Source organism: Peromyscus californicus, unplaced genomic scaffold (genome assembly GCF_007827085.1).
Source record: "Peromyscus californicus insignis strain IS unplaced genomic scaffold, ASM782708v3 Scaffold_5__1_contigs__length_169319896, whole genome shotgun sequence".
In the NCBI taxonomy this organism is placed as follows: Eukaryota; Metazoa; Chordata; class Mammalia; order Rodentia; family Cricetidae; genus Peromyscus; species Peromyscus californicus.
Genome location: NW_026294573.1, coordinates 38,412,689 through 38,427,044, shown reverse-complemented (window position 1 = coordinate 38,427,044; position 14,356 = coordinate 38,412,689). Strand labels below are relative to the sequence as shown.

The following is a 14,356-nucleotide window of genomic DNA, read 5'->3' as shown; positions in this document are numbered from 1 at the left end:
GAATCACTTTTCGACTATTTAACAATATAATTTTTTAGCTTTTCATAAATTTTGATAACCTAAATTGTTAGCTTTCTAGTCATCAGATACTTAGCCAGAACAAACAATATTTCTTTTAAAAGTAAAAATGTTACTATTCTGCCAAATTCATTCTATAGTTGGAACTAGGGGGGAAAGACAAGCAACTTGAGTTTGTGAGGAATTTGAAAATAGTGGAATATTTATGATACAGTGAACTGATTTCAGTTTAGGTAGGCAGATAATTAATAAAGATTTAGCTTAGTTTAAGAAAGGAGACCAAGCTAAGTAGATAATGTAGCAATGACTGCGCTAGTCTGTGCCTTTGAGAAGAGGGGGCACCAGTGACAGACAGGACAGGCTGAGAGGTGCAGAAAAGCAACAACCCAGAATGAGCAGACTAGATCTTCTTGGCCAGCTGAGAATGTGAATGGGTGCTTAAGGTTCACTTCTATCAATGGGAAGACTTGGAATGCCTTGTTTCCCTATTTGCAGTTGGCAATTAGTTAAACATACATGAATGGAGTTCTATGTATTCATCAGCAAATAGTATTTGTTATTTGCCTGATAGGTCCGAGACTAGTGCTAGCTTGTATGCTCAGGGAGTGAAATATTGCTGAATGTCATGAATTCAGAGTACCTTAAATTGTTGGTGTTTTAGAAAATGTGAAAAAGAGTCTAATTGCAAAAATAACAAAGTTTGTTTTATAATCTGAGGAAGCATATTGCCAACTTGCAAATGCATGATTTAAATATATTGGTAATTTTTTTTAATTTTGCTTTTTGTTTTATTGTAAGGTTTGAGGCAAGGACAGGGTTTTACTATGTACTGCAAGCTGTTCTTGAACTTGTGACTCCTATCTCGGCCTCCTGAGGGCTGAGATTATAGGTGTGTATGCCTAGACCTGTTATTTGTTAATAATAATACTTTTATTTTATTCTTCAAGAATTTCATACAAACCAAATGTGGTGGCGCACACCTTTAATCCCAGCACTTGGGAGACAGAGTCAGGTGGATCTCTGTGGGTTTGAGGCCAGCTTGGTCTATATAGTGAGTTCCAGGACAGCCAGAGTTACATAGTTGTCTCTAAATAAATAGATAGATAGATAGATAGATAGATAGATAGATAGATAGATAGATAAGAACTTCATATAGGTTCATGTTCATCCCTCACTGCCTTTTTTACTTGTTGGCTTTTTAAAGTGACATCTTCTCTTTCCTGTAGGGTCTGATGAAATCATTAAGATGGGCTCCTATTTAAAAGTAAACAATAATCTAGCTGCTGTGGTAGCTCATTTTTCTAATCTCAGCACTCAGTGGGCAGAGGGGGTGGGTCTCTGTGAGCTCAAGGTCGGCCTTGAAATTTTGTCTCAAAAAAAAAAAAAAGCCAACAAAGCAGAGAAGGAAAGAAAGAAAGAAAGCTGTATAATTGCAAGTATACTAGATACTTTATAGAATTTGACAAGATAATATTTAGCCTACCTTGTGGCATTCTCCTAAAATCTTAAGGTTGAGGGCTAGAAAGGGGGCTCGGCCATTCAGAAAGCTTACTCTCTAAGAGGACTGGAGGTTGATTCCCAGCACCCAGGTCAGGTGGCTCACAACCACTTACACTCTACCTTCAAAGGCACCCACATGCACACAAACATACACATAAATAAATAATGAGTAAATCTTAAAAAACAAATCAAAAAAAACCCTTAGGATTGTTAGTGATTTTTAAATGCATTCTTTTTCTTTCCATAGGGTAAAGTGAACCACCTACTAAATAACTCCTCCCAAGAAATTGATCAACCACCTACCAAAGCAGTAGTTATCAACCATGAATGCACCAAAACCCAAAATATTCACCATATAAGAAAAAAAAAGCCCAATTCAGGACTGGTAGACAAAGACTGTGTACTCAGTGCAACTATTAAACAGCTAAGGAGCCTAGGAGTGAAAATTGATTCTCCCACTAAAGTGAAGAGAAATGCACAGAAAGTGGATCATGCCAGGTAACTTTGGTTTTAAAAGATGAATAAATGGTAGGTATGTTTCAGCACTCCTGAAGGAGTGTGCCTGCACCTCAGGCCTGCAGATATGTCATTTATGAGGGCCTGCTCTATATGGAAGCAAATATCATGTTTACATTTTCAGTCTTCTAGTGGGATGAAGCTACATAAAAAAGTCACCTGAGGGTGGTTGCTCTATTGATTTATTCTTTTATTGGTATCTTTCCTAGATAAAGTTGCCAACAAAACACTGGAAAAGAGAAATGAGTTTTATTGGCAGTATCTGGAAGTGTCTCTGGAGGTAGTTGAGATGCACCAGTTCCCAGTGTTCAGTCGTACACACTGCTGTTAGAAAGCATGGGCATTCCTTTTGGCAGTGTGCAGCCAACTATTAGATCCCTTCTGTTTAGATTCCTCTGTGCCAAAGATGACCTCAGCATATATACACCTGTTAAAAAGAGAATGTGCAGCATGTTTTCTCTTGGGCCACCAACCATTATGACATGGAGATTTATTAGTTATGAATGCTTGACCTTGTCTTGTGCTTGTCCCACTAGCTCTTATAACTTAAATTAACCTGTTTCTCTTCATCTACATTTTGCCTTATACCTTTTTACCTTTCTTTCATTCTGTATGTCCTACTCCATGTCTGGCTGGCTGGGGCTGCCTGGCTGGCTGGCCCCGGGCATCTCCCTTTCTTTCTCTCTTGTTCTCTCTCGCTCTCTTCTACTTATTCTCTTTGCCTGCCAGCCCCACCTATCCCTCTACTGCCTAGCTGTTTGCTGTTCAGCTTTTTATTAGATCCATCAGGTGCCTTAGGTGTGGGAGCCCGTTCTCGGGTTCCTCGTGGCTTTACCCAGCAGGTCCGCATAGAGAATGATTAGGACCACAGACCTGAGTGCAGGTGTCTGAGATGGTCTGCACTTGGCTGTGCTGGGGGAGGAGGTCTTTTGCTCCACCCCTTGGCGTCTCTATAAAAACCCTGGGGCAGAGACAGTTGGGGCCTGTTGGAAAAGGTTCCAGGCCCTCTGGAGGCTATCCTTTATTTTCTATCTGTTTATCTCCGCAAGATTCTCTGCAATAAATCCTTCTATCTAATATTTCCTGCTGCTCACACTCAAGAAAACTCTGGGGAGCTGTGGGGTTGGTGGGTAAACACCCCACACTTAGGCAGGCAAGATAAAAACAGCAGCACATACTCACATAGTTAAACAAATGTAGCATAAACAAATGTAACACATCTTTGTCTAGTTAAAGTAATATTCCACAACAAAGATAAAATCTGGAAATTATTAAGCTGGTAAGTTTTCTGATAATTGCTTTTGTTGTTAGAAACCTAACAAAATTTCCTATTTTAAAAAACAGACAGTATGAGGCAATATAAGATAAAATACAAAAGCTCCTGTTCCCCCAAACTCTTCAATCTGTCTCATTAATGGCTGCTTTAATCATTTCTTTCATATTCTTCTAAAAAGGTTATTTGGGTCAGGGCTGGGAACTGAACTGGGACCCTGAAAGAGCAGCAAATGCTCTTGACTTCTGAGCCATTTCCCAGCCAGCCCTTCTCCTGTTTTTGATAGCTGTATAATATTCTGTTGTACCCGTGCACTATAATGTGTTTTGAATCCTCATCCTCTCTCACTGAACATTTAGGCCAAATCTCTTATGTACCATTTAAGTCAATATTAAGCAAATGTCATTCCACAAGTACTTGTTCAAATTAAAGTTATAATAGGTGTTTTACTATTGCTTGCCAAATATTTATTATTTATACTCATTATTTATTTGCTTGTTTCACTCTCTTCTCTCTCTCTCTCTCTCTCTCTCTCTCTCTCTCTCTCTCTCTCTTTCTCTCTCTCTCTCTGTGTGTGTATGTGTGTGGGTATTGGTGTGTAAGTGATCAGGGAAAAGATTGGAGTCTGTTCTCTCCTTCTACCATGGGGTCATTAGTTTTAGCAGCAAGTACCTTTACCAAGGAGCCATCTCAAAGGCCCTGACAGTTTTATTTCTGAACTGAAAGACAGAGACCCTGTGACATCTGTGACCACGTGATGGTTTCTCCAGTTGTAGGAGATCCAGTGCTCTCTTCTGGCCTATAGGTGCCAGGCACATATGTGATGCACATATATACACACAGGCAAAACATTCATACACATAAAATTAAAACAAATCTTGAAGAAAAAAAGCATGAGAAAGAACTACATATACCTGTTGGAATTCACAAGTTCTCCATGCTTTCTATGCAGAACTGTGTTTATTTGAGCAACTCATTATATAGCCCAGGTTCATTGTTCTCTTGTCTCAGCCTCTTGCTGATTACAGACATGATTAAGACTCCCATTAGGGAGTAACTGTTAGATAATGCAATAATGTATTTTCTCCCTTCTTTTCTTCCTTCTTCCCTCCCTCCCTCCCTCCCTCCCTCCCTCCCTTCCTCCCTTCCTTCCTTCCTTCTTTTCTTTTTTTGTTTTCTGTTTTGTTATGCTTTTTGAAAGGTTCTTGTGTAGCCCAAGTTGGTCTTGAACTGATTATCCTGCCTCAGATTCCCAAGGACTGGGATAGCAGGCCTGCAGCACCACTCCCAGCCTCGTAATGTGTTTCTTCACGATGGCCATCTTATGTGCATGCTGTCAGTGTAAAACATTGAAACTGGCAAGCCAGTAATCTGCATTCAGTCTGTGAATACAGATTACCTCCCAGTTATAGTGTATACCCTGAATGTGTGTCTGCCCATGAGGACTTAAGTCTGAGGAGTCAGTTAAAAAGCCCCAGTAAGCTTAAAGCTGAAACCTTTGTTACTTTCACAGAACGAAACTCTTACTACTTAAAATAAGGTTAAAAGCTGCCTTATTTTTTTTGTGTCTTGCAGTGTTTTGGCATGTATCAGCCCAGAAGCAGTGGTCTCTGGATTAAACTACATGTCATTTGCTAATGTTGGCATGAGCGGCTTAAGTCCCACTGGTGTGGATTTGAGCATGGAGGCAAATGCTATAGCTCTGAAATACTTGAATGAAAATCAGCTGTCACAACTGTCTTTTGCTCGATCAAACCAAAATAACTGTGACTCATCTTTTGGCCTTCTACATATTAATTCAGACAGAAGCACAGTGGGGCTTAGCTTAGTTTCACCAAGCAACATGTCATTTGCAACCAAAAAATACATGAAGAGATATGGTCTCTTGGAAAGCAATGACAACAGTGAGGATGAGGAGTCCTCCAGCCATGCAGACAGTGAGATGGGCCATGTGTTGAACAGAAACCCTGCATGCAGAGCTGTGCAACTCGGTCATCAGAAAGCGCCTTCTCAGAATGCCTGTGAAAAAGCTCTAACTAACTGTGACTCCAAGGACATGCATACAGATATGCCAGTATTGAGAAATATCACAAATGAGGCTGTGCAGCCTAGAGCAACAGAGCAGGTGAATGAAGACCATGCTTTTTCCTTAAGGAATCTTAAACCAGATCCTGCAGTGAACCTCCGAACTGGAAAAGCAGAGTTTACTCGACATCCTGAGAAGGAAAATGAAAGTGAAATTTTTCCTGGAACCTTGCAGCCTCCTGAGACTTTAAAACAAATGAATAGCATGAATTCAGTGGGCACCTTCTTAGATGTGAAACGTCTCAGACAGTTACCGAAGCTGTTTTAACTCTTTACTCCTCCTTTGTGATGTGAGGACTAGGTGTGTACTGACGGCACTTAAGGAGGCCAGACCTTTGGGATCTCTTTTTTGGTTTGTTTTTGAGACAGGGTTTCTCTCTGTAGTCCTGGCTGTCCTGGAACTTGCTCTGTAGACCAAGCTGGCCTCGAACTCACAGAGATCTGCCTGCCTCTACCCGCCAAGTGCTAGATAAGATTAAAGGTTTGCACCACCATTGCCTGGCCATGACCTTTGGGATTTCTAATAACTAAGCATCTGTTTCCTGTTTGCAGCTAATTATAGTAACCTTGGTCAGCAGGTGACCCACTTGTGAAATGCCTGGTTAGTGGGAAGGCTGGGTTTGTTCTGCATCACTGAGCCTAAAGCAGAAGTAAAACAACAACCCCAAGATCAGGTATTGCAGCAAATCAAGTTCAGATGTGCTCCCTACACCCCAGGACCTCGCATGTACTAATGGGCTCTGTTACTGAGCCCCACTCTGAGCTACATCCTCAGCTAGGTAGGTTTTTGTGAGACCTAGGCTGGCTTCAGACTTAGAATCCTTCTGCCTTCCACATCTGGCTCAGGTATGCACTTTACCTAGTATCTCCCAAAGACAATTTCTTACATGATCATAGTAAGTTTCAAAACCAAGATATTACTATAGGCACAATACTGAGTAAACCACAGAACTCTCTGTTGTCTTTGGTTATTTGGTGGGAAGAGGCAGTGCTGGTGCTTGAACCCAGGACCTCATATCAAGTGTTCTAGCACTGAACTTCATACTTCATTCCATGAGGTGTACCGCTGATTTGCATTGTTTGTGTATAGAGACATGAAATTATATCACATAGCTTCCATTAACCTAAAACGCATCCTCCCTCCAATCCCTACCCTTGATAGTCCATGATCTTTTTACCATCAGCAGAATGTTTTTTGTCATTAAAAAAAGTGTTTCATAAATAGAACTGTACTTTTAAAATGTCTTTTTTTTATTTGGCATTATACCTTTTGAAATTTACTGCCTTTCTCTCAATAATGTCCTGAGATCTGTCCAGGTGTTGAGTGTGTCAATAATTCTCTACTTCCGCTCCCCTCAAGTTGTTTTAAATTGTTATTTCTAAATATAAAATAAAACTATCCGCATTCACTTGAAAGATGCAGGTCTCTGCTAAGGTTATAATGTGGTGTCTTGTGTTAAAGTTTGGCTCGTGAATGTCTTTCTAACCTAGCTCTGGCTTCCTGAGACGGTACTTGTAGAGAACTATTGCTGGTTAGCAGGGTCAGGGAGCCGGGGACCAGTTGGCATCCCTTTCCCTCCTTCATTGCCGCAGTTTGAAGTCACAGTTAGACACAAGTGACAGCGCCGTTTCCCACGTGTTCCTTACATTCCCAGTGAGTAGTAGAATTGTCGGTGCTCTCTTTAAATGGAGCCCTCCAAGGTTCACCCAAAAAGTGAATGTGGGTGCCATTTGTATTACACTTGGAAAACAGAATACTAAGCCAGGTATGGTGGCCCATGCCTTTAATCCCAGCATTCAGGGGGCAAAGGCAGGTTCTCTACAGGTTCTAAGCCAGCCTGGTCTACAGAGCAAATCTTAGGACAGCCAGAGCTACAAAGAGAGACCTTGTCTCAAGGAGGGAAAAAAAGAACAAAGAAAAAGAAAAGATAATGTTAATGGACTAGCCAACAGCCTCAACAACTCTTCCTGTGAATCTCTCTTTTTTATGCCAAACAAGAAGCTGTTTGTTAGGACTGTGCAAACAGCCTGAGTTAGGAAGAATTTAATCTCACCACCTGATTGAATGCTTCTGGTAAGATGTTTAAGCGTTTTCAAACTGAGTTTCGACCACAGATTAATTCAACAAAACATCTTTCTACTTAGTGCTTGCTAAGAAGGACCATCAATAAAGCCTATGCCAGAAAGTTCTGTGAGCAAGCAAGGGAAGTTAGTTGCCCTTGGGTGTATTTGGCAGAAGCATTAGTACAGGGGAAACTGGATTAAAAGACTGGAGATGTTTGCCCATTGAGTGGCATTTCTCAGAATTTCTATCTCCTAGCCCCATGGCATACTATCTATAAGATCATGGGTGCTATTTCAATTGGAATAAGAAAATGGTGGAATTTAGATTATCCGGCTTCTGGAAAATAAACCCATTAGTCTGAGTTCTGGCCAATTGGCCCATTGTCCCTCTTGAAATGTCCATCCCTCAACCTCTCAAGAGCCCTGCTTGTTGATTATAAACTGTTCTTTTAACTTGTCTTTATCACCCTACCCAGTGTTCAGTCCCATGGAAGTAGGTATAGACATGTTAAATACGTCTTGTAAAAACTGCAAAGATTCTTTTTGTTTTTTCAAGACAGGGTTTCTCTGTAGGCCTGGCTGTCCTGGATCTCACTCTGTAGACCAGGCTGGCCTTGAACTCACAGAGTTCTGCCTGCCTCTGCTTCCTAAGGACTAGGATTAAAGGAGTGCGCCACTACCTCCTGGCAAAGCTGCAAAGATTCTAAAGAAAAAGAGTATATGATGAAAAGCCACTGACTGCTTTTTTCTTGTTTTGTTTTTCGAGAAGTTTCTCTGTGTAACAGCCCTAGCTGTCCTGGAACTTGCTTTGTAGACCAGCTAGCCTTGAACTCACAGAAATCCACTTGCTGAGTGCTGGGATTAAAGGCATGTGCCACCATGGCGTGCTGATAGCTTCTGTCTTTTTAGAACTTGCTGTGTGCTCATGGCACAGCACTGAACGCTTAGCACAGAGCACTCAGCACGGAGTAGTTCTTTGATGCTTCCTGGCGATCCGTATTGTTACAAGAATGAGATAATCTTACTTACCCATGTAAATTACTGTCAGAGATCTAGGTGTTCTGAAGCCATGGAGAAAGAAAGTGTCCCTGAAGCCGGAGAAATCCAGGAGGAGCTAGCTTCCTACTGGACATGGATCTGGAGCTGGATTCAAATACTACTATCTAATACTGCACTGTCCAAGCTGCCCCACTCCACTTTCCTTCTGAGAGGATTTCTTACCCTTTAGCCAAGAGCAGTAGCCACCCTTTACTGAGTGTCCTGAAGGAGGCACCTCCAGCTTTGGTCAGGGTTCCACTAATGACTACACAGTGTTGAGCTAGCACTGAACCTGTTGAGGGGCCCCAGGTTAGCAGAGTCTGTGCACTAACTATCCCTGCTCTCCAGGGGTTCTCACAAGGGCAGGCAGGACCTTTACCAGTCTCCCAGGTAGAGGGGCCTTTATATCTACACAGTCTCAGGATACTGCCTGGAACTTGCAGACTTTCTACTGTCAAAGTGTTTTCCCAGGTATTTCCCCCATATTAAAAGCCTTACAGCAGGCATATTTAACACTTCTTTACAAAAGATAAAACGTACCAGCTAAAACTGAGCCAAACTTAACAGCCTCTACCCTGTGGCAACTACCCCCTCTACCCTTCCTCTACACCAGCACCTTTCCCCTCAGTACTCAACAAGTATGTGGATCCTGCTAGGTACTGATCGAGATGTTGAACTTAATGAACAAGGCAACCATGCCTTGTCAGAGCTCAGTCTGATGAGGGACTGATGCAGTCAGGTAAGCAAGCACTTATACTAAAACTAGGAAGATGTCAGCACAGTAGGAAACAGAGAGAAGCTGTTTTTCAGAGTATTCTCGAAAAGTGACCTTTTTCTGGAATCTTTCCGTATCCATAAGAAAGAGAAGGGGAAAATAGAATATTTTCTGTGCTAATGTGTGGAGGTGGGGGCACTGCTTAGGAGGAAAGGATTTAGGATGGGGAACCGACAGTAGGAAAGGCTGCAGCCACTGGGTTCTTGTCCCTGTGGCCCAAACTCAACACTAGGTAGGTAACTTAGAGGTTTTAGATCCCCGATTTTGGAGATGACAAGGTAACCCTGTGTGACACACTGCATGAAATGTTGGTACAATGATAAGACATGAGCCAGGCATGGTAGTGCACTCCTTGAACCCTAGCCTCTGGAAGGCAGAGGCAGGTGGATCTCTAAGTTTGAGACCAGTTTGGTTTACATAGGGAATTCCAGGACAGCCAGAACTACTTACTAGACAGACCCTGTCTCAAAAAAAAAAAAAAAAAAAAAAGAAAAGAAAAAGAAAGAAGGCATGAGCAGAGCTATGAAGGTCCTGAGGGAGGGAAGACTCTGTATGAGCAAGCTGGTGTCAAGCCTCACTTGAAAGATCCTGGATGATTTCCCCAGGTGTAGATAAGGAAAGATTTCCCTCTTTAAAAAAAAAATGTTTAGTATACTTCACAATAGAAAAAGATGAGTTGTTTCCCTCAACAGAAATTGTGGAGGAGTGTTGGCTGAAAGAAGGCCATTATATTGTTTCCACATCTGACTTACACATTACCCTCTAAGTGAAAGAAAGCCCCCCTAAAAGGTGCCTGGGAGTGTGGGGACCTGGGTGATGCCCCCTACATCCCCATCTCTCCTAACCGGAGCCGTCTGGGTCAGGGGAGAACATCCTCAGAGGAAATCCTGCTTTCCCATTTCCTGGCCAGAGGCTGAACTCCAGGAAAAGGATGGATTGGAGAGAGCTGTGTCCTGCCTCTTCATGGGAGGTCTGGGGCCAGGACAAGGTGCTTATCAAAAACAACAGGAAGGATGACATCAGGCATTCATGGGAGTTATGGTTGTGGGGTCCTAAAAAGTACCCCTGAGGATACAGCCAGAGGAGCACAGGGACTTGGTCTGGATCACAGTGCAGGGTGCATGCCTTCATCTGTCTCAGGGTCTGAACAAGTTAGCAATCAAGCCGTCAAACCCAGGTCCCCAACTGAAGCCTGACTTTCCAGAAAGGGAATAAAGGCAGTGCCCACACACGCTTCCAGACTTGTATCCAGCTTATATGGTCCCCTTGCATCCTCCTCTCCATCCTACAGGAGACCTGGAGACCTCGCATGGGAGGGCTGTTTTTCCCTTTGTTGAAACTCCATAGCTCTTTCTCTGATTCTCGTGTCCCCTTAAACCATCTTGCATGTGTACCCAAGGCTATAAGCACTCTGGTGTATGACCCCTTGTCCAGTGAAGAGCCACAAGTAAAAACATCTTCCTCCCTCAGGGTGGAGGGCCGAGGTAGGCATGAGTTCCCTAAAGCTCATGCCCTACCTTGATAAAGTGGCATCAGGCCTTAGCTGAGGTTGGGAGTGGGCCACAGTTGAGTCACTCACTCCTGATGAGTGACTTCAGATTTCAGGCCTGCACAAAACTGACTGTGGAGTAAGTCGCTATGCGACTCCATGGAAACCTGCGTTTCCCCACTGCACCAGGTGGGGGCACCACTCAGGGTTAGTGTTACCACAATCCGAGATCATTTCTCTGTCTTTCCAGGCCAGACAGTGTGCCCTTTCAGACAGCCCTGTGTCTTGGCTGGTTTTAGAGCCAAGACAACTAGACAGTTCCACTTCCTCCAAGTGAAGCCCAGGTTCCTGCTGGGTGTTTACCCTCTCCATTTCTCTCTGCGGCTCCATCCTCCATTGATTTCTTCAATACATAGTCTGTCCCTATTACAGTCCAAAGCAAAGGGCCCCAGTGTGAAGCCCTGCCTGATACACAGCCTCTCCTGCATTCTCAGTGCTTCTTAATGACCCTCCCTAGCAGAACACACATTTGGCTGCATGGTTACTCTTTGCCTCTGCTTGTTTCCTCCGTGAAAGTGTCTCTACACCTAAATACAGGGTCTGAACAGAGTAAGCCTCATTTAAAACAAAACAAAACAAACAAACAAAAAGACCACTGATCTGTTCCTTAAATGCCCTAGACATGGTGCTTTTTACACAACTATCAATCAGTCTTCTCAGCAGCCCTGTAAATGGTGTTTTTAGAGATGAAGAAACTGAGGCACAGAGTAGTTGAGAATCTCTAGCTCAGGGTTCCCTGGTGATCAGTTATTCACCCTTAACTATGCTAGGAGGTCATGTCCTGGGGTTAAGGGTTCAGGGCCAGGTACCCGGGGCTATGTGGAGGAGATAGATGTCTTCTGCCACAACTTCTGGTGATCCAAAGCTGCCTGGCAGAGTCCAGTCTGCCGGGCACCTATGAGTCTCCTTAAAGATACTTTTTAAAAAACCCTGCCATTCCTCCTACACACCTTTTCATTTGGTCTTCTTCCCCACCCCATCCAGCTGATGACTGTCTCAGTCTGTGAGGAATGTGAAGAGGGGATATGGATGCTGCTTTCTCAGGTGCCTCTGCAGAACAGAAGTTCTTACTGAAAGCCCAAGCAGAGGCTGTGGAGGAAAGAAACAGGGATGACAGATTAAAGACAGATGCAGAGACAAGGGCTTTATACAGGAAAGAGGAGCAGATCCCGAGTTTGCCCGAACAAGATAGAGACTGGAGAGATGAAAAGCAGAGTGAACAAGATAAGAGATGAAAGAAATGGATCCTGGGTTCCCCCACTGCATCCTTGGTACCGATAGGAGGACTGAAGGTCAGAGGAAGAAGTGGCCCTACCTCCTACAGACGTGCACACCTCTCTTCCAAACACCATCAGTTCAGGTCCTCTCTTATCTCCAGAGCTTCCCTCTTGTCCTTGTGCACTAGGACTGAGCAGCACAAGTGACACTGGGTGGAAGGCTCCTGGACAAGTCAACCAGGAAGAGGGAGAGGAGGGGACAGCACAGACAGTGCAGGTTGACAGGGATGTTTTTCTAGACGAGGTAAGCTTGAGAAAAGGCACAAAGAATGTTTGTAAACAGCTGTGTTAAGACGTGCCTTTAAGGTGTACCATTTCAGTATCCAGTTGGCTGAGGATTGACAAACACACACTTGTATAGTCATTACCGCAGTCAACCTGTAGACTATGTCTCTGATGGAATGTTCCTTGTGTGTCTTTGAGGTTGTACCCCTCCACCATTGCCTCTTACCCTTCTGAATTCTGCCATCATAGCCTCATTTTGCTTTTTCTGGAGTTTTATGTAAATCTAGGCAGATACTATAGACGCTGTCTGGCCTCTTTCACTGAGTATGCATGGGGAAGGGGGTTCTAGGCTTTAACATATATCTGAAGTTTTTATTGCTTAGCAGTATTCAGTTTCATGCCTGTACCGATTTGTGTGCCCACCTGTTGATACACTTTTAAATTATTTCTACTTTTTTTTTTTTTGCTTTTGTTTTGTTTGGGTTTTTTGAGACAAGGTCTCACTATGTAGCTCTGACTGTCCTGGAACTCACAATATAGGCCAGGCTGGCCTTGAACTCACAGAGATCCACCTGCTGCCTCCCAAGCACTGGGATTAAAGCTGTGTGCCATTACTCCCAGCTTATTTCTTTTTGGCTACTGTGAATAAGGCTTTCATGTGGATATGCTTTTATTTCTCTCAGTAAGTATGTGTGTATTAACCATAAGTTTATAAGGGGCTACCAAAGTCTTCTCCAAGATGGCTGAGTAATTTTTACAATCCCTCAATGTACAAGAATCCCAGTTGAGGGGCTGAAGAGATGGCTCAGCAGTTAAGAGCACTGGCTGCTCTTTCAGAGGACCCAGGTTCAATTCCCAGCACCCACATAGCAGCTCACAACTGTCTGTAACTCCATTCCAGGGGATCTGACTTACATGAAGGTGAGATACCAATGCACATAGAACATAAAAACTTTTAAAAAGAGTGCAGTATTAAAAAAGCAAAGAATCTCAGTTGACCTCCATCCCTATCAACACTTGGTGTTGTCATCCCTTCACATTTGAGTCATTTTGATGGCTGTGCCATGGCAGCTCCTTGTAGCCTTAATTTCTTCTTCTCTGGTGTAACTTCATGAAAAAATTTGTCTTCTAAATTCACAAGGAATTTAAACTCAGGCACATTACAATCACATGCAACGTTCAGCTGAAGATTTTTTTGTTTTGTTTTGTTTTTTGTTTTTCGAGACAGGGTTTCTCTGTGTAGCTTTGCGCCTTTCCTGGAACTCACTTTGGAGACCAGGCTGGCCTCGAACTCACAGAGATCCGCCTACCTCTGCCTCCTGAGTGCTGGGATTAAAGGCTTGCACCACCACCACCCGACCAGCTGAGGATTTTAAAGTAGTTCTCACACAGGAAGAAATGTCATATAGCTAACAAGAGTGGAGGGAACAATAAGTCCATGCTGTCCTAAGATCATACCAGCTAAGTGACCAAAGGTGAGACTGTTTTCTCACCTCCAAAGTAACATCACCCCAGCAGCATGACAGGGTCATTATGCACAGTCAGATGACAGGAGACATGTGCAAAAACAGGTACACACAGTAGGTGTTCAGTGCATGCACCCTCAGTGCCTGGAGTCATAGCTACTGTCTTTTTTAAAATTATTTATTTTTATTTTATGTGCATTGCTGTTTTGTGATGGTATCGGATCCCCTGGAACTGGAATTACAGACAATTGTGAGCTGCCATATTGGTGCTGGGAATTGAACCCCGGTCCTCTGGAAGAGCAGTCGGTGCTCTTAACCACTGAGCCATCTCTCCAGCCCCCATATCTACTGTCTTGATGTGTATCATGAGCCTGGGCACTGTCTTGGTGACCATCAACAACCATTTGCTACAGAGAGTTGGTGGTTGTGCGTACGTTATCCCTCCTAATGGCCTGAGAAGGAAAACCATTGATGGCAAATGTTCTTTCCTGGATGTTCTATCCAGGATATGTCCTGAGGACAGACAAGATTGGGTACACAAGCTGGGGGCACATGCCTTTGGTCCTATGT

At 43.3% G+C, this 14,356-nt stretch overlaps 1 protein-coding gene across 1 annotated transcript in view; it reads left to right on the top strand.

Annotated features, from left to right (window-relative positions):
• Stil (STIL centriolar assembly protein) overlaps positions 1-6,760 on the top strand; it is a 47,994-nt gene extending 41,234 nt beyond the window's left edge. Inside the window, exons 16-17 of the mRNA XM_052718379.1 lie at positions 1,766-2,016; positions 4,883-6,760. Coding sequence (XP_052574339.1) covers positions 1,766-2,016; positions 4,883-5,660 — 1,029 coding nt within the window. The 3' untranslated portion in view covers positions 5,661-6,760. The remainder of the gene's footprint in view (positions 1-1,765; positions 2,017-4,882) is intronic.
• The last annotated feature ends 7,596 nt before the right edge of the window (positions 6,761-14,356 follow it).